At 51.9% G+C, this 18,989-nt stretch overlaps 7 protein-coding genes across 7 annotated transcripts; 5 read left to right on the forward strand and 2 right to left on the reverse strand.

Annotated features, from left to right (window-relative positions):
• Nucleotides 1-1,201: 1,201 nt before the first annotated feature.
• On the forward strand, nt 1,202-3,897 carry HMPREF1120_08953 (RalA-binding protein 1; the record flags this gene model as incomplete). Its single annotated transcript, XM_009163226.1, has 3 exons — nt 1,202-1,391; nt 1,507-1,662; nt 1,721-3,897. The coding sequence occupies 3 exons, from the start codon at nt 1,202-1,204 to the stop codon at nt 3,895-3,897; spliced, it is 2,523 nt and encodes an 840-aa protein (XP_009161474.1).
• An 819-nt stretch (nt 3,898-4,716) lies between these two features.
• HMPREF1120_08954 (H/ACA ribonucleoprotein complex subunit 2) lies at nt 4,717-5,760 on the forward strand (the record flags this gene model as incomplete). The annotated part of the gene is made up of 2 exons (XM_009163227.1): nt 4,717-5,182; nt 5,360-5,760. The coding sequence occupies 2 exons, from the start codon at nt 4,717-4,719 to the stop codon at nt 5,758-5,760; spliced, it is 867 nt and encodes a 288-aa protein (XP_009161475.1).
• Nucleotides 5,761-8,106: 2,346 nt separating this feature from the next.
• On the forward strand, nt 8,107-8,822 carry HMPREF1120_08955 (uncharacterized protein; the record flags this gene model as incomplete). Its single annotated transcript, XM_009163228.1, has 4 exons — nt 8,107-8,137; nt 8,372-8,446; nt 8,509-8,601; nt 8,656-8,822. The coding sequence occupies 4 exons, from the start codon at nt 8,107-8,109 to the stop codon at nt 8,820-8,822; spliced, it is 366 nt and encodes a 121-aa protein (XP_009161476.1).
• An 821-nt stretch (nt 8,823-9,643) lies between these two features.
• HMPREF1120_08956 (uncharacterized protein) lies at nt 9,644-11,587 on the reverse strand. The gene is made up of 2 exons (XM_009163229.1): nt 10,896-11,587; nt 9,644-10,810 (listed from the first exon to the last, which is right to left on the reverse strand). The coding sequence occupies exons 1-2, from the start codon at nt 11,018-11,020 to the stop codon at nt 9,682-9,684; spliced, it is 1,254 nt and encodes a 417-aa protein (XP_009161477.1). The 5' UTR covers nt 11,021-11,587; the 3' UTR covers nt 9,644-9,681.
• A 250-nt stretch (nt 11,588-11,837) lies between these two features.
• On the forward strand, nt 11,838-14,142 carry HMPREF1120_08957 (uncharacterized protein; the record flags this gene model as incomplete). Its single annotated transcript, XM_009163230.1, has 5 exons — nt 11,838-11,997; nt 12,051-13,326; nt 13,386-13,540; nt 13,591-13,788; nt 13,838-14,142. The coding sequence occupies 5 exons, from the start codon at nt 11,838-11,840 to the stop codon at nt 14,140-14,142; spliced, it is 2,094 nt and encodes a 697-aa protein (XP_009161478.1).
• Nucleotides 14,143-14,159: 17 nt separating this feature from the next.
• Nucleotides 14,160-15,616, reverse strand: HMPREF1120_08958 (glycerol dehydrogenase Gcy1). Its single transcript, XM_009163231.1, has 4 exons — nt 14,995-15,616; nt 14,784-14,936; nt 14,583-14,729; nt 14,160-14,533 (listed from the first exon to the last, which is right to left on the reverse strand). The coding sequence occupies exons 1-4, from the start codon at nt 15,462-15,464 to the stop codon at nt 14,335-14,337; spliced, it is 969 nt and encodes a 322-aa protein (XP_009161479.1). The 5' UTR covers nt 15,465-15,616; the 3' UTR covers nt 14,160-14,334.
• A 384-nt stretch (nt 15,617-16,000) lies between these two features.
• HMPREF1120_08959 (NCS1 family nucleobase:cation symporter-1) lies at nt 16,001-18,212 on the forward strand (the record flags this gene model as incomplete). The annotated part of the gene is made up of 9 exons (XM_009163232.1): nt 16,001-16,041; nt 16,114-16,217; nt 16,273-16,370; nt 16,434-16,653; nt 16,741-16,924; nt 16,986-17,367; nt 17,426-17,619; nt 17,725-17,879; nt 17,935-18,212. The coding sequence occupies 9 exons, from the start codon at nt 16,001-16,003 to the stop codon at nt 18,210-18,212; spliced, it is 1,656 nt and encodes a 551-aa protein (XP_009161480.1).
• Nucleotides 18,213-18,989: the final 777 nt, after the last annotated feature.

Below are 18,989 nucleotides of genomic sequence, written 5' to 3' on the forward strand. Positions count from 1 at the left end.
ATGTTGTTCCGTAGGAATATCAATGTAGACTGCTTCGACTTCAAGTTCTTCAACGGCCTCGCCATACATGACAACGTAATGTTCGCGAGCTCACATTGTCTAGGCGCCTCCGATCTCTAACAGAATCTGATCAAAGTTCTGGATTTGCTCTGTTGTCGGAAGAGAGCCTGGTAAATCGTTGCCGATGTTGCAGAGAGTAGTTGGTAGCCTGCTTCGTACGGCGCAGTCTGTTCTGTGTAGAGGGAGACTGCCAGCTGGACCTCGCTTGTCTAGGCTCCGCTGCCGCAGAACAAATCAATACTATTATTAACACAATACAATAGGACATGCGGTAAATGGTAAACGGTCATAGGGGCAAGAGGGACGTTGACTGATATAGCCGATAAATGTAGGAAATATCGCCGTGTCCCTCAGTCCTCGCTACAGTTACCAACACTTCCTTCGCTCATCAAAGAACCTGGGGGCCATGAATTGAGAGGCCGCTCGGGGTCACAGGGTGCCAGGAAGGCGGCGCTACAGAGGTGTAGGCGTTGGGGGACCTCCCTTATTTAGATCGAGCATAAGTCGGAGGGTGAGTGGACAGGGTGAGCAGAGAGGTAGAGAAGGGTCGGAGGAGGGTGAGTCGTAAGGAGTCAAGACAGGACGTTTGGGTCAGCTGCAGCCTGAGGTGGTCTCTCTCTGCAGGTTGGCTATGTTTTAATGCGCCAAATCAAGGCCTACTCCCTTTCGGACCTTTTCCAACTAGCATCTCCCTTCGTCTTCTTGGATTGTGTGTATGTGAGCATGTCAGCTTGCGCAAAACCGCAGTCCCAGCCTCAGTGAGATTCAGTGGTTCTGCGCCTCGCCGTCCGTCATTCCCGTGGTGATCGGCGCCCTCTTGGGACGCTTGCCTGTGGCCAGCCTCTCCTTCAGCTCGATCCTTGAATCCTCGACATCGACACCGACACCGATACCCTCGCTCACTGCTTTTTCCTCCGGCATCCAGAACCATTGCGTTTCGTGCGTTCTAGCGCCTTGTGTACTCGATCATCTCCGAACCCTTGCCCATAGAGCGCAATCGATCGCACAGCTTCTCCGAGCCTTCAGCTGGCCGAGACAGCATCTTACTTCGAGAGTCAGCGCAGCCCAACCCTTCGGAACAAGTCATCGCCTTTGAATCCTATCAAGCGGGCGAGGAGCGCACTGCGCCTGTAGCCGCATGATGGCGACAGAAGGCGCAGGAGCTAGTACGACGACTTCTCCCGAACCCGTTGTGCAGTCTCTCCCTCGCAATTCACCTGCGCCCCCGCCTACATCTGCGCCTTTGGCCTCGTCGTCGCCTCCGTCTAAAAGAGAGTTGGCGTCATGGTGGAGGAAGTTTCGGAAAACAACCGAAAAGACCGATGAAAAAGGTAAGAGGCATGGTTCATCAGTCGCTCAGCGGTCTACACATTTGGCCAACCCAGCATTCTGCGGAGGCGACGATAGTCAGCCACTTATAGGTTCGTTGTCACTGACTAGCTACAGCCGATGTCGGTCCTGGGATCTTTGGAGTGCCTTTGGCAGACAGCATCAGATACGCCAATGTTGCCATCTCATTACAGAATGAAAATGGCGAAAGCTTCATCTACGGATATGTGCCGATAGTGGTTGCAAAGTGCGGCGTGTTTCTGAAGGAGAAAGGTATGGACTGTCCATAACATACTCTGCTTGATCATGAATTGGCTTACCAAAATCTTAGCCACTGATGTGGAAGGCATCTTTCGATTGAGCGGCTCAGCCAAAAGGATCAAGGATCTCCAAACTGTTTTCAACTCGCCGGACAGGTATGGGAAAGGCCTTGACTGGACCGGATATACCGTCCACGATGCAGCAAACATCCTACGCCGGTACCTCAACCAACTCCCTGAACCCATCATTCCCCTCGAATTTTACGAGCGCTTCCGCGAACCTTTACGTCCAAGTCATACTGTCATCGGACCAGACGGCGAGGCTCAACCCCGGGACTTGACAATGGAGGAGCATGCCGCAGCTGTGAGAGCATATCAAAAGCTCATCACGGAACTTCCCCCTCTTAATCGCCAGTTGCTCCTCTATATCCTTGACCTACTAGCGGTCTTTGCGTCGAAATCAGACTACAACCGTATGCCCGCGGCCAACCTGGCTGCAATATTTCAGCCTGGCATTATCTCGCATCCCTCTCACGACATGTCTCCCATGGAATACAAACTCAGCCAGGACGTTTTGGTCTTCCTAATCGAGAACCAAGACAATTTTCTCATTGGGATGTCTGGTACAGCCGTGGATGAAAAGACACAGAAAGATGTCGAGAGTGGACCCCCATCGCTGCGCTCGCCCAAGATTATGGGACGCTCAGCATCGAATGCTAGCGCAGGCGCCGAAAGTTTGCGGAAATTCGGAGTGCGGCGCAATGTCTCCGTGTCCTCTCGAGGGTCCAGGACCGGGGGCAGCCCGGGAGTTTCGGGCCCTGGTACACCTCCGGGTGCGTTCGCCGGTGCCTCCGCGACTGGCGGCCTTGCACGAAGTAATACGGTTCCTTCCAAGCGATCTCCGGCCATCAATTCCGGCCGATTTCAAAGATTTAACGATGCCTCCGAGTCCGCATTGCCGGCCATCAGCTCTCCTATAGCAGGCCCCGGGACCCCAACTCCGAACCGTGAAGGGACTGAATCGAAGTCGTCGCGATCTACATCCACCGCCCCGGACGAGGTCAACGGAACTAGCAGCACCCTTCCTGCCAATGCTGCCAGGAAGAACGTATTGATATCTTCCCAGACTACACAACCACCAAGCCAGCCATCTCAGCACCAGTCCCAGCCGTTTCCGAACGCACCGTTAGCCGAGCATGAAACGAGCCAGGGACAGGGCCAGGGCCAGACTCCTGCTCCCGTACCCACCCGTGAGCGAAAGATATCCACCCGCCTCCACAAGTCGCCTATTTTTGGCCCTTCAGAGTCGCAGGGAAGGCAACCTAGGAAGTTGCAGAAGAGGCAAAAGATCCCTGGCGGTTCTAACGACAGCGCGCAAAGCTCTCTCAATTCTCTACATGCTGAAGATCAGGGTGGCTTTCACACTCCTCTTATGTCCCCTGACATCAATAGTGCAAGCAAACCGGATCCCCTGGGTGCACAACAGGGCCCGAGTGTGACAAACATCGGCGCCACTCCTGTGGAAGAAACCCCGGGTTTCAAGCAATACTCTACTCCGGGCCATGGACACGAGGGACAGAACCATTTTGCTGGCTTAAAACCACCAACGAGCCCTCCTGGGTCTACACGCTCACGCTCTTCCTTCACGGATCATTCAGAAGCCGAGCTAGCCGACGAGAACCAGGCCCAATCCGAACAGGAGAAGCGTCGCCGCAGGTGGAGGTTTTCATCCTCGGCCAAAAAAGGGGAAAATTCTCCCCTGGCTCCTCCACCTCCGATCGGACAGAATGTGGGAGCCAGAGGAAGCAACACTTCACTCGGAAGTTCGCATCGACCAAGAAAGAGTTTTACTGGCGACTCGCAAGATACATCTGTTACGAGTGGTCAACACCCGCTTGCTGGTCAGTCGAGCCAAGAATCAGGTGAGCCCCCGAGAGACCAGGCCGTGGAGACGGAGAAGAAGGGCATTTTTGGAAAATGGAAAGCCAAGATGGCGCAGACGCGCGAGGAAAGACAGGCAGAGAAAGAAAGGGCAAGAAGCCCTCCAGCTTCTGGGAGTGAACAAGGAGGTTCACGTAGCAGCTTGACGGCTTTTGCACAGGAGAACTTGGCGCAAAGGGGCAGGTCGTTCGACAAGTCCCGGGACGAGGTATTGTCAAGCGTTGCCGAGCGGCCAGCTGATGAAGCCCAGGTCCCTGATGGACCACTTTTGGCGGGACCTGGTCAGTCAGAGGAGCCCGGAACATGATCTAGTTCACCATGTCCATATCGAGGGGCTACTTCTTGGGATGGTCTTTGTCGTTGGGATCAGCATGTGGTCGAGGGCGCGTTGGACAGCCGTCGCTCATGCTGTTGGGAGGGCGATAAATATCTATACGGTGCATCAGTACAATCCTGCATGTGGTACATTGATATCGGCATTCATCAGTGCTATCGGGAAGGCCACAGTTTGACCTTTGGAAAGCAGAGGTTGGAAAAAGTCGTCTGGCGGTTTCTGCATGATTAGTTGGATATTGGACGCTTCCTATGACAACTGAGCGGTGTTCTTCTCTGGGTGCCTATACCCCGTTCGCTTCATTTATAAATCAATACCTAGGTAAGCAAAGTAGGCTTGAACAGTAGGGCGTTAGATACCTACCTAGGTAGGTTTGCTGCACGGTTCGTAAATACCCTAATACTCCGGTACTTAGGTGGTAATGGCGAGAACTGAAAAGCAGAAAGTTGGTCGAAATTGGTTTAGTCCCAATCCGATCGTGCGTTCTCCACCAAAATTTCGCACCTTCACAATTGACGGCTTTTTTCTGGTGCGGAGAGTATATGTTCGATTGAGACTTCAACCACGACAACCTCTCCTTATATAGATTTGGCCCTAATAATCTCGCCTCATATTCGTACAGCTGTACTATTGCAGCTGTTATCTGTGGGCAGCTAGGTTCTGCCGTTGCTGCCGAGATCGTGGTACTGGCCTTCACTCACTTGCGCAACGACGCAGTCAACCGCACCCGCCGAGCCCCAACCTGGACAAGATATATAACATCCAGAGCTGTCGGACAACGTCGCAACCATAATGGCGAAAGAAAAATCCACCACGGACGCCAAATTGTCCAAGGAAGAGCGCAAGGCCGCACGCAAGGCCGAGAAGCAAGCGCGAAAAGCCGAATCTGCGGGCGTCAAAAAAGTCAAGTCCGACAAAAAGGAGAAGAAGGAAAAGCGCAAAGTGCTTGCGGAAAAGGCGCTGAACGAGCTTGAAGGCGAGAGCTCAAAGAAATCCAAGAAGGCCAAGAAAGACGAGTCTAGTGAAGATGACGAGCAGGAAGAAGACGGCGAAACTGGGGTCGCGATCGAGAAGGACGAGACAGAGTCGGATGAAGACGAGGTCATGAAGGAAGACGAAGAGAGTGAACAGGAGGCAGAGAAGAAACTGAAACAGGACGACAAAACTGCTGCCAGGCCAGTTGGGGCCCTGGTGCCATTTGCGAATCCGTTGGCGGATGAGAAGGTTGCGAAGAAGGTGTTCAAGAGCGTCAAAAAAGGTATGTTAATCTCCCAATCAAGCTCTTCTACGTCGTTGTTACATCTCATTTTGTCAGCCCTGATTCAAGCGAATGGACCTGACCTGACCTGACCTGACCTGACCTGACCTGACCTGACCTGACCTGACCTGACCCGACCCGACCTCATATGCTAACTTATCTTCTTATCTTCTCTAGCCGCCGCTCAACGCACCCTCAAACGAGGTGTCAAAGAAGTCGTCAAGGCGTTGCGCAAATCGCCTACCTCGAGCCCGGACTCTTTGCCTATTGGCATCGTCATTCTTGCTGCGGACATTTCTCCCATGGATGTCATCAGCCACATTCCTGTTCTGTGTGAGGACCACAATATCCCTTACATCTACGTGACGAGTCGCGCGGAGCTGGGCATTGCCAGCCAGACGAAACGGCCGACTAGTGTGGTCATGGTCAGTCGTGACGTGGCCAAGAAGCAGGGCAAGGATAAAGAATCCAAGGACAAAAAGGGCAAGGAGGCCGATGCTGACGGTGAAAGCTGGGAAGAGACGTATAAGAATCTGGTCAAGGTGGTAGTGAGAGAGGGCCGCCATGTCAAGATCTGAGTCATTCTGTGTCTGTCTTGCTAGACGATTTTTCTAGGGGCGTTTCGGTTCATTCAGGTTGTACTCAAGTTTTGAGGGGAGGACGGGGTCTCTTAAAATCCTAGGGTGGACTGCCATTGGAAAGCAGGGACGGGACATCAATGATCTGATACGAACGTTGAAAGGTATCTTCCCTCCTGATGCCAGTTCGTTCTGCCACAAAACTACATAGTCAAAGGCGACGTCAACCCTCTTCAATCCCTGTTCTATGGCTGCCCCAGCAGCTAGTTCGCATGCTGTTGCCATGAGGAACGATGGGCTATGGGCCAGGATGCCCCTCTTCGAGAAGTCGAAGTCCGCAAAACCAAGCGAGGTTCATTTGTACCGTCTAGCAGCTGGTCGATCTCTCCGCAACTTGTGCGGAGATTTGTATACGCGGCGCGGAAAGAATTGTACCATCGATTAGGTGTCTAGGAATCCATGAGATATTCGAGAATACAGATATCCAGAAGCATAATAGAATTTTCGAATATTTTATATTAGTGGCTTGTGTACATAGGTACCTCCTTGGAATGGCTTTGCAGGAGGGTCTTCTGGCTTGGGATATTTGCGGGATATGGGATAGTATGACCACAGGGCCCTGCCCTGCAACACATGTGTTCAATGCCTCGTTGTCTTGAATTTGCCTCTCCTTCGCCGACTTCCACGAATACATCTTTCAGCAGTGAGTGTCTTTGGACAGACCCGAAATTACCTTAGGTAAGCATCTGAGAAGCTCATACCGAAGTTTTGCCGGCAGCGAGCCTCAACATCCAGTGGCTCGTACCGTTTCTATACTCACGCCAGCCTTCATAGTCGCGCCCTTCACCTTCTCCCTCACCTTGCTGCATCAGTAAACTCACTGGATAGATTTGGAACAGTCGAATACAATTGTACCACATTCTGAAACCATGTCTTCTAAAAAGGATATGCGGAGGACCGACCTTGGTTTGTTCCAACCGCCAACTCTCTTGCCATCCTAACCTGACGCATGACTACCAGTTATTCCATATGTCGAGCCCAAAGAAGAGAAACCCGCCGATCTGGGGTCCACGCTTACAAGCACCATGCCCATGGCAGCTGTGAGTTGAGCACTCTCCCCTGCATCCGACCAGGCACTGCTGACTGTGTAACAGATGTTCACACGAAACAGGTAAGGAGGCTATCATCATCAGCTGTCGGGCTTTGTTGCTAACTATGATCTATCAGGATGCTTGGCTGGTAAGAAGATACACGTTCTGCGAGTCCGGAGCTGCTGTGTAACAGATTCAGGTTCTCGTTATTAACCGCCCTTCTGAACTGGCTGGGCGAGACCCCAGCACAACGACAGAGCAGTGCTACTCCGGGGTATATGTCTTTTGGCATGGCTGGTAAGTAATACCTAGTCCTAAGGTTTGTGGACTGCAAGCTGATCACCTTTATAGCCCTTGCCGTCGCTGTGGTATGTCCAAATGAAAAAATCATTTAATTCTCTACGGCAGAACTGATGGTGACATTCTAGACCTATATGCCATTGTTTCTCCCGCCGCCAGCGAACGCCGCAGGAGCGTCTCCTGCAGCACCAGCACCACCAGCAGCGTCCTCATAGTGGCTATCCTGAGAAATGGTTGCTATGCGTTTTGTTCTGAAGGAGAGCGTTTGGTCAGGATACGGGCCACCGAATTTCAGGTATCGAAGCCCTGGAGGGCTTCCGGGTGCCGAGATCCGTCTGGGACCGTTGCCAGTTCTCGGGTAAAATGCATCTGCGTTAATAGATACCCCAATGCACAGCATGGTCTATGATTGCGAAGCCGAACTGCACCTTAGTATATTCCGTGTCTCAACAGCATACTACACTGGCATGTATCTGGGGATTACGGTGAAGTAGCTGTACGTGTTCTGCGACACGCAGTACCTAGTATCCTTAGCCTGGGAAGATGTAGCGTAGACGAAAGTGCTCTACTAACAGCAATATTTATAGCGGCCTCTACACATGTATTCACGCTAGACAATCGACATGTTTTGCACCCGCCATGTTAGCACCAATCACCCCGTGCAGAAATGCAGTGGCGCGTCTTGGCGTCTGCGGTTGACCGCGCTGGGAAACTTGAACGCAGAGAGTTCTCTCGAGTTCTTCGTCACCTCTTCCCCCACCCACTTATCATCCGTGACTTGAACTGCAGACTCCTTGCCCACGATTCTTTCTTTCTCCTCCTTCCAAACAACCATCAACAACCACATCACTCTCCACTCCATAACTTCGTGCTTTCAACTCCCACAGTCGAATATTTTCACCCTTCGACCTTTGATCCTACTTTAATTAAGCAGGTTCCTTCAACAAACGAGTTTATGTCAACTATCCAAAACCTCAAAACCTTTGGTAAGGCATTCCCCTCTTTTAGCCTGGCTTTGCCACCCTAGCGACCAACAACAACAACCACAACCACAACAGAAAATGGTCCATCGGTTGGCCCTTGGGCAATCGCTACCGATGGTCGCGCCACACGAGTTTACTATGGGATCAATCACGTAGTGCTTGTGCTCTGGGCTTGTCGACGCCCCGAATTCACTACTCTGCGCATGCGACACGTGGCTAACAAATTTTTGTTAACAGACCCCTTCGCGGAGGCCGACGACGACACTGGGGAAGCGAAGCAATCCCAGAACTACATCCATATTCGTATCCAACGTAAGACCAACCCGAACAATCGCCACGTCCAAGGCAACCGTGACGCTTATTCGTCGATGCAGAGCGAAATGGTCGTAAGACTTTGACCACCGTCCAAGGCCTACCGAAAAAGTTCGACCAGAAGAAGATCCTTAAGGTCATCAAGAAGAAATTCGGTATGTTGGCACACTACGTTGATGTGTGAAGGAATATTGACTGAGACACCATAGCTTGCAATGGCACAATCGTTACAGATAGCGAGATGGGCGAGGTGATCCAGCTCCAGGGCGATCAACGCAAGGATGTCCAAGAGTTTTTGACCGCCAAAGACGGCCTCGAACTCGATGCTAAGACCATCAAGGTGAGTTATGACAAAAATCACATGCCAAGGATCTGAGCTGATCGTTTTATCAGGTCCATGGTTTCTAAACGCTTGAGCCGACATCCTCTGCTATCCTACTGAGTCATCCGAGGACAAGGCTATCGTCGCCTCATATGAGAGACCTTTTCTTGTACGATTGCTTCTACGCGCCCTTCACCTTTGGTGGCCTTTGCAGTGGCCAAGTCATGATAGCATTGTTAGGATGAGACAGGCGAAGTGCGTTTATGATACCCACGAAACATAACTTCTTTGCGAGGTTGGACCATGTCGGACCACGGGATGGAAATGATGCGACACGGACGCGCTACGAGAGCCAGCGATGTGTGCTGTCCAAGTGACAGCAAGGAGCTTTCCTTCATCGACGCTGCTGGCTCTGTATGTTAGTTTCTGAAGTGTTTCAATGGTTGGGATGAGGACTAAGATTCTCATCGCCCTAACATTGCTTCCTGTTAAGAGTAATATGAACACTCGGAATCAACGACCTCGTCTGTCTTCTACCTAACTGCATCTTACCGTGCCACGTAGGGCTGCTTTCCTGTAGTGTTGGTACGAAAGACGACCCAGGTCTGACTTGTGGCAGCACACTATGGTGATCTCAAGAGGAGCACGCCGTAAATAGTTGGCAGGGGTTCATCCCTCGTTTGATCATGCCGTCAGTCCCAGGCACTGTAACTCCCATTGAGCCGTACACACCTGCTTGCCCAAGCAGAGTGTCTATCCGTAGGTTGAAGTTCACTGAGCGGCTGGCCCATATGAAATCTAGACGGCAGAAACCTGGAGCTACGGCACAGGAGGCTTAGATAAGGTGTTTGTCGGCCACTCTGAACACATCGAGACATTTCACAGGTGATGATATTACTCTCTACCTAGGTATCTAACGAGACTTGTGCCGCTCTTCTATTTCCTTCTTAGCTCGAGGGTTTTCTTTGATAACGAGCAAGCGTCCCTGGTATATCTCCCACAGCGTTGCGGCAAGATTGACAAAGAACATCAAGATCATGAGCAATAGGAGAAGGGTGGTTATGACGTGGAAGAAAGGAGAGTCCATTTCAATGCTGAACATCAGCATTGAAGTCGTCAGAGTTCCCGTGGGGAAAATGATTGCGTTCCAGGTCGGCGTCCACGACAACTCTTTTTGGAAAGCACGCTCGGCCATCGCCCACACTGCAAGCATCAACCATACGGTTCCCATACCGCTGAGCAAGAGGGCCGTCATGATACAGGCGACCTCGAGTGGGGCGGCTGCGGTCTCGGTCAAAAAGGCCCCCTTGTGGTATCCCTCGAAACGACCGTATGTGTGGGCGGCCGATCCCAGCAATTGTAGGGCCGCCGCAGATTGGCCCATAGGTCCCACGAACAGAAACATTGAGGCTGTCTGCTGGGGCGGCGGCCAGCCCTTGGTGAGCAGATGGTGGAGTAGCATTGTATACAGGAAGGTGGCCAGCAGCAAACCCACTCCGACGGCGAAGAACGAGGCGATGATAACCGGAACGGCAAGTCGGGCAGAGATGTCGTGCGAGAAACTGCTGACAAGACCGCCGATCGTGGCTAGTGTTGCCACGCCCACGGAGGGGATGAAGACCAGAGGAGGCAGCTGCTGGTCCGAAATCGAGTGTCGTCGCACAAGCGTGATGATAACGAAGCAAAGCGTGGCCATCATCCAGGCCGTACCGATCCACCACATGACATAGGCGACCAAGGTAAAGGCGTGACCGCCCCAAGAAACAGCCTCGCTTACGGTCAACGACACGAATGCCACGAGGGTCAGCCATGCAATGGGCCAGCATGCAAACAGCGCCAGCTGCGACACGTCGTCGACCAGCTCCCTGTACGCCTGGCCTCGGAATATGGCGAAAAGGAGGATATACACGGCCGAGAAGATAATGAACAGCACAAAGTCGAACATGAAGACTATGGTCGACAAAACCCCGAGCCCGTCAAATTGGTATGGTAGCTGGTGCATCAGGATCGCAATTATTCCGGCGTTCATGCACCATGTGAACCTATCCGATCACACGTCAGATTCCGATCGAGAGAAGGACTGATGTGATGGTGGGCATGACAGCAAAGAACGGTGTCGTCTCTCACCATATCGGGCTGAAATCTTGAAGCAGTGCTAGGAAAGCACCTCGGTGCAGCGGCTCGGTGGTGTTTAGAGGTCCTCCTTCGCCATCGCCGTTGGGGTGTCCGTTGGCTCCATTGCTGGTCGCCATTGATTTGCCTTCCTCGTCCGCCAATGTGGCGGGAAGACGAGGTGTTGTGATCACCTGTGGGCTTCTTCCTTTTGGGGTAGGCAGTACCTGGGGGTTAACAATCGCCGTGTTCGAAAGCGATGGCCCTCAAGCTCAAGTCACTGACTTATAGCACAAGTCGCCGCATGGCACAATTGGCCATGGCAGAATGTTTATGCCGCTCCGGCATCTGCGTGTTCGTGACGACACTACCTGCTCCATACTCGTGGCATCCATGGTGCCGGTAGACGAGAAGTTGCCAGCGGAGACTGGGACAAGGTAGCAGCAGGTACGTTCAATCTAGCTGAACCATTGGACATTTGATTCTCCTCGCAGCTGGCAATCCCTAGGTTGATGGAACATGTTGTACTTTACCGGCTCATCCGATATGGGCATCATGATTATGTCAGCGGACGAGGCTGGCGGTAGCAGGGGCGGAAGGGTTTTCGGGCGTTACAGCTTATGGCGCTGATTGAGCAACTGTACTCATTTTAGGGATCACAAAAAATGCTCCAAACGAGCGCTCGAAACCTATGAAGTCGTAGGTAGTGTAGGTGTTGTTCTACGCAGCATGACAGTGAAATGGACTTGAGCTTAGAGGGAATAGGTACGGCGGAGAGATGGAACCACTAGTGCTGTTATAATTTCCGGGTTACCATTGGTCGACCTTATCTCGAGGACCTTCAAGGACTGTTATTCATAGTCTGGGCTGGCGCGTAACGACACTGCCGTGGAAAGGGAGGAAAGAAAGAGGGCCGCGGTCCCTGAGCAGTGGCCTGCTGGTTTCACCGCAGTTACCATGCAGCGATCCTCGTCAGAAGAAGAATCCGCTCGCAGACGGCGATTTAGGATACAAAGTGAGTTTGGTAATGCGCGACAATGGCGAAGCCGGAAAAACCGTCCTTGCGATACCTGTCGCCGAAGGAAGACTGCTTGTGTCATTGAAGACAAGCCGCCATGTCAGTAACCTCCTTTCAACCCGGGTGAGCCAGGAACTTACCTTACGAGCCAGGCCTCTTTTGTCGAGGCAGAGGATTGGACTGCCAGTCCACTTCTGAACCAATACAACGCTCAAGACCGCAAGCATTTGACGAGGACCCGGACGACGAGGACGAGCCGATGACTTCACTGGAAGAACCTCCAGCTGAGTTGAGTCCTCATAATGAGAATCATGTCTCGCCCCAGCAGGTCAGCCCTGGCGGCAATGATTCCGGCCAAGTCCTTCTCTCCCCAAGCACCAGCGCGGAAGGTATGGATATTCGAGAATGGCTAGGAAACCCTAATCCCACAACTCCGAGCAGTATCGGTTCCCGCTTTGTTGACCCGAAAGTCCACACCCTTGAAGATGGCAAGGACCTCACTGCACATTCCATTGGGCTATCTGCCGAGCAAGACACAAATCTTCTCGCTTCCTTTCGATCTGTCATAATCAACGAGACAAATCGAGTGGATGGCGACATTTTTCAGGTTCACCCCGGAAGTACTACGACAGGCACCCCGCCTCTTCACTTTTACATATTGAGGGACTGGTTCATGCCATACGATGACCGGATCAAGGATGAGTCGTCCCAAGTGATTGAGTCTAAGGTCGGATCGTTTGGCCCTAGTCTGGTCAATCTTTACTTCAAATATGTTCATCCAGTCTATTGCGTCGTTTCCAAGGTCCGCTTTCTCCGGGCTTATAAGCAAGACAAACACAGCATTCCGGCATCATTGCGCGGAGTGATCTATGGACTGGGTGCCGTCTACTGGAAGCAAGATCCCACGTTGAAGGGAATCACCCGTCCATTTGAGCAATATGAGCTGTTCCATGCAGCTCAAGCTTCCCTTGAGAGGGAGCTGGAAGCACCTAACCTGTGGAACCTGCAGGCATGTCTGCTCATGTTACACGAGAAGGCTGCGGGAAACGGTACATTCGAGACCCCTAGGACCTGGACTCTATCTGCACAAGCGGTCGCTTGCGCTCAAATGATAGGGCTCCATCGTGATCCGACCGATTGGAATATTGCTCCCTGGGAGAAGAGCCTGAGGAAAAAGCTTTGGTGGGCCACCTATATTACTGATATGTGGTCGTCAGTATCCCATGGGAATCCTCCCCATATCTACCGTACCTCATACACGACATCGAATCTGAACATGGAGGACTTGAAGTTTGATGAAGATGTCCCAGAAGAGCTTCAAGATATGGTCGACATCACAAGTGTCAGCTTCGATGTGTCAACCGCAGCTAGATTCCTCGAGCACGTTGGGCTCACTCAAATACTCCACAAGCTATTGGACACGGCGTTGTAAGGTCCTTTGTGTGCATGTGCGAAACTCTGGTTGCGACGTGCTGACCTCGCTGCAGTTCTGATCACAGTTACCGAGTCGGCATCTTGGATCCAGACAGGCAGGAGATGAGACTCCTCGAAATACAATCAGAACTCGAGTCCTGGCATTCCTTGATTCCGCAATGTGTCACCATGAATTATACCCCAAACAGATACAGTTTTCGCAATAATGGTACCTCGTTCATTGACAGGAAAGGTTCCTGGTCACTAACAGTAAGGCAGGACCGCTTCACCTCGCTTATTTCGCAACTCAAGTGCTTCTTTTCCGTGCTTTGATGACTCCAGCATCCATGGCGGCCAAGAACAATCCACATTCCAGCTTACGTCGGTTTTTCGATGCTGCCATAGAGCAGTTTAGCGCCTTCCTGGCTTTTATGAATGAGATCACTCCTGATGGCTTGCGCGCATTCTGGGGTCGACGTAAGTTTCTGGTCTATGGCATGGGAGGACACCGCTGACAACCATCAAGACGGCCGTTCGCAGCTCATTCTAACCGGGAATTTCCTGGTATACTTGTTTCTATTATCTTCGAGCCCCGATCAAGTCCGGGAGACGTTCCGGCTTTTGGAGCTCTTCCACGAATCACTTCAGAGGCTAGGCGAGCTTGTGGACGAAGATTCGGTGGGTCTAATACGCCCGGTAGCCCTGAGGATTGACTCCTTCTTTACACAAGCGGCTCAGATTATGCGGAGCGGCTCGACTACAGGCTCATATGCAACCGGCATGACCATGGAACACACTGATGGGGCTTCTACGACTTCCCCGATACAGTAAGGTGAAGGAGAAATATTGTCCTCATGACTCGACCGCTTTGTTGGCAGACGGAGTGACACCTGAATGGCGGATCGTGTTTGTGCCTAGAATAACGGACCCCCGGCCGACTTGCAGCTTTGCCACTATCTCAGTTGTTCTAGGCTTCCAGCTATCAGATGCCGTTACCCTACAGCTTTTGTGGCATTTAGCCGATCATTCATCGTCCCCGAAGAAGACCTTGATTGGCATCCACGAATCATTGACAACCTTGAAGCGGGTCTGGATGCCGTTCAAGGCTTCCATTTCGTCCTTGGTCAATTCCCAGCCATCCAACTGGAAGTTTTGCTCTATCCTCGAAGGTGTCACGCTCTTCGGGATGATGCTGGTGCCTCTTTGCAGACCCCACATCAACCTGGGTTTGTTAGTGACACCGTGCGCTCTTCTGGATGGCAAAGACTTACAAGATCTGAGATGGGCTCTTGCCCTTGGCTTCGGCAATTTGAGACAGAGCCGGCTCCTTGTAAAGAGGGTTGTCTGTGGCTCCCCCAAGGCAAGAGTAGGCGGTGCAGTGGATACCCTTTGACTTGCAGTAGTCGAGCAACTTGGGACTGGCAGCCGTCAGTGAGCCAACGGTCAAGGCAAAAGGGGAAAGGGCTCCTTACGATGGATTGGCTGGGTGAAGTTCGATCTGGTTCACCGCAGGAACGACTTTGCAGGAGGGGTCGTTGAGCAGTTTCTCGAGATGACGGATCTGGAAGTTGGACACGCCGATGTTCCGGACCTTGCCAGTGTCGAGCAACTTCTGCATTTCTTGCCTGGTGCTCACATTAGCGCGCGAACACTTGAGCGATTTGCCACGATCTAGCCACTCACCATGTCTTCACGAAGTCCCAATCTGGCAAGTGCTTTGAAGGGTCATTCGGGTCGGTTGAGCACGGGAAGTGCACCAAGTACAGATCGATGTACTCGAGGCCCAAGTCACGGAGGGACTTCTCGAATCCTTCCCGAACTCTGTGATGCCATGGATTGTCAAGCTTGGTGGTCACCCAGATCTGCTCTCTGGGTACCCCCGAATCCCTGATGCCTTGGCCAACCTCAGCTTCATTTTGGTAGTTGAGAGCCGTGTCAATATGGCGGTATCCGTACTTCAACGCGTGGCTGACTGCTTTTCGGACTTGCTCTGGCGGCGACTTCCATGTTCCCAACCCTATTGCGGGAATCTGTGCCCCAGTGTTAAGGGTGAATTTCTGGGAGGTGTGGTTTAGGGTTGCCATGGTTGCTTTGCTTATCGGTGCTTTGTTCTGGACCGTGGCGGCTATGTGCTGTAACCTGTTTCTGAACATTCCGACACAATTAAATCACCTGGCAGTGCATTATCAAGCGACGCCTTTTGTACCAGCCTTGGCCGTGTCGACCGTGTCAACATTCTGCTCCTGGCTCTAGAGCTAACAACTGCATATGGCTTCGAGCAGCCCAGGTCCACACGAGAATCCGGAACCAAGTACAGCAGAGTGGACTCGGTATATTCGCAATTGCCCGTTCGTCTGGTGCAAGGTTGGCCGATCGGGCAAGTTGTACACTCCTATCTCGGATCCACCCCTTAGATCGGCCAACTTTCCAACAGGCCCACTTTGTGGTGCGCCACTAATTGACGATAGCCATGGCTGGGGATCTGGACTTGAGGGGGTCCCTGGAGTCGTTCCGCCTGCATGTTCATTTATGTATAAACACAGTCGCCAATACCTCTCACACGAGGACCAAATTTGCCCCATCCACCTCCGGCCAACTACCAGCATTGTTTTTTTCTGTTGTGTCACAGTTTCACCTTCCTTGCAAGAGTGCGCAGGCTGGTAACCGGCGCCGTGTACGGAAGACCACCATGGGTCTCAAATGGGGGCAGCTCAAGCAGCGCCTGCAAGTGTGAGTTTTACCACCCCAAAAAAGAAGAATCAACCACTTCGAGGACGCACACTTACATCGATGCCTTCGCAGGCCCAAGGACGAGAACTCGTACTATGAAAATACCACATGGTGCAACCGGGATCTTATCCCCATGCCCCGGGAGAGGCGAACCTGGGGAATCTGGGGATATTTCGGTATGTGGAGAGCATAGCAGGATTTGACAAAAGGCATCAAACTGATTATTTACAGGATATTGGACTGTGTCCGGGTCGTGTATCTCTGCATGGTCGACCGGCAGTACTCTCCTTGCCTTCGGCCTTAGCCCTCAGGAAGCCATCGGTGTTGTGGTCAGTCCCCCCGAAGTCCTCCTCGAGATGAAGGCATAACAAACTGACGACTTGGAACTATAGATTCTCGGAGGGTTCCTGACTGGTCTCCTGGCTGTGGCATGTGGTTGGATGGGAGAGACGCACCACATTGGATTCACGGTCTCGTCCCGATTCTCTTGGGGGATGCGAGGCAGCTACTTTCCTGTTCTGCTTCGGGTATTTACAGCTTCAATATGGTTCGGGTTGCAGGCATACTGGGGAGGGCAAGCCACCCGCGTTCTCTTCGGTGCCATTATCCCAGGTAAGTGTGTTTTGTTACCTTTACAATGTTGTATAGTGCAGCGGTGGTGGTGGTGGTGGTGGCGATGACACGCTAACCAATCAAAAGGGTTCGCACACATGAAAAACTATTTCTCCGAGAGTTCGCACCTACTCACGAATGATTTCATCGGGTTGATTATCTGGATGGGCGCATTCATCCCTCTTGTTCTGGTGCCTCCTGAGCGACTTCAACTTCCATTTGCCATCTCATTTGTGCTCTTTGGAAGTTCCTGCATCGGTTTGCTCATATGGTAAGATTGGGAATTCTTTCCGAAGCTGAGGAGATCAACAATGCTAATTGCTTTCACAAAGGGCCGTTAAGAACGCCGGCGGACCTGGCAGCATGTTCCACGAGCCCGGAACGGCTGAGAACACAGGATGGGCCTTTATGTTTGGGATAACAGCAATTCTGGGTGCATGGGGAGCAGGTACACTGGGCCAATCCGACTGGACTCGTTACGCTGATCGAAAATTCGCCCCGACTTTGTCACAGCTGGTCGCTGCTCCTGTCACTATTTCCGTTACAGCCATTATTGGAATCATTGTGACTAGCGCCGCAAAGGATGTTATTGGAGAGATCACGTGGAACCCAATCTATCTCTTTGCCGACGTCCAGGAGTTCTATCATTCAAGCCCCAGGTCGAGAGCCGGTGTGTTCTTTGGAAGTCTCGGGCTTGTTAGCTCGCAGCTTGCCGTAAGTTTGAAAAAGGGAAAAGAGGACAAAAACATGACAGTATGCTGACGACTCTCAGATCTCCGTGGTTCTGAATTCCGTTTCGACTGGTATGGATATGGCTGGTCTATGTCCCAAATACATGAACATTATCCGCGGCAGCTATATAATGGCCATCATCGGCATCGCAATTCAGCCGTGGCAGCTTGTCAGCACGGCGAACAGATTCCTCAAGGTCCTTAGCGGATTCGGTGTCTTTATGGCTCCCGCCACGTAAGTCCACCCAACCAAACAGCACCCCCAACCCGGACAACCCCCTCCCCTCCCCAGCCCCATTGTCCAAGATAAACAGAGGACTGACCCATGTCGCATTTATAGTGGACTCATGTTGGCCGACTACCACGTCGTACGACGCAAGAAGCTTAAGCTTAACGACCTGTACACTGGAAACAGCTCTTCCATATATTGGTTCAACAAAGGCGTCAACTGGCGGGCGATCGTGGCCTTCTTTTCCGGCGTGTGGCCCTTGCTTCGTAAGTTGGCCCTCCCTTGCACGATCTGTTCAAAACTGACGTTCTGGGCTTGCAGCCGGCCTTGTTGGAACCGTCAACAGCTACACTGAGTCTGCATTTGTTGGCTGGATCCGCCTTTACAACCTGACCTTTGTCGTCGGCCTTGCAATCAGTTTCTTCGTCTTCTGGGGCTTGAATGTGGCCTTCCCACCACCTGGGCTCGGCGAGGAAGCTCCTTTCGTGGATGACGATGTCTTGTACGGTGTCGGGGAGGAGAATTCTGACCACGGCGTTGAGAAGCCCATCAACACTGACGGCGACAAGCATCTTGCTCAAGCCACCGTCTCTTCATGAGGTCGTTCCCTGTGCGGTCACCTTCATGCTTGACACAACGGACAAATCCAAGCGATGCTGGCTGGCGGCAAGACTGAGTAAGTGTCTTGCGCGAAGCTGGGCTTTTGTTATGCGTTCTTGACAATTTGGAGGCTTTTTGAATTCAGTAGTTGCGCAATACATCATATGCATTCAATGTACAATTCCCATCACATCTACTTTTCTATATGTCATGGTGGCCGACCAAGCTACCTAGGTAGCTATGCGTGCCACCCACCATACAAGCAGGGTAACCGCCTAAACCAGAGCCTCTGTATCAACGGAATGATGGCTCCGTCTTAACTTGATGCACGTGGAGAAGGGGAGACGTTTTTGGTCTTTGGATTTGCAACAACCGGATCCGTTTTTGAGAGATGGTAGAATTCGACTTTCCTGATGAGGGAGGAGGACTTTAGTTGAAACTTGGAAGCCACTAATGTGTTGTGAAAAGAGTGATAATCATGCTCAACAATCTAGGAGGAAGTAATGTATCTAAGTAGTCCTCCCGGCCTATTTGCCTGTGTGTCTTTCTTGATTACATTTTACAAGTAGCCCTCCATACTACTTCTCCAACTCATGTACGAAGAGTACTCCTGCTTGATTGTCTGACTTGTCTATTAGGTGCTCTCCTGGTTGATTGTCTGTACTGAGTACCAGGAGCCCTCCATGCGTAATGAGCGGGTGGTGGAATCCGCACAATCAATTGCTTCCAACATGGCGTACTCAAAGACCGTACTTGTAGAGAATACGTTATAATCT

This window comes from Exophiala dermatitidis (assembly GCF_000230625.1).
Source record: "Exophiala dermatitidis NIH/UT8656 unplaced genomic scaffold supercont1.8, whole genome shotgun sequence".
Lineage (NCBI taxonomy): Eukaryota > Fungi > Ascomycota > Eurotiomycetes > Chaetothyriales > Herpotrichiellaceae > Exophiala > Exophiala dermatitidis.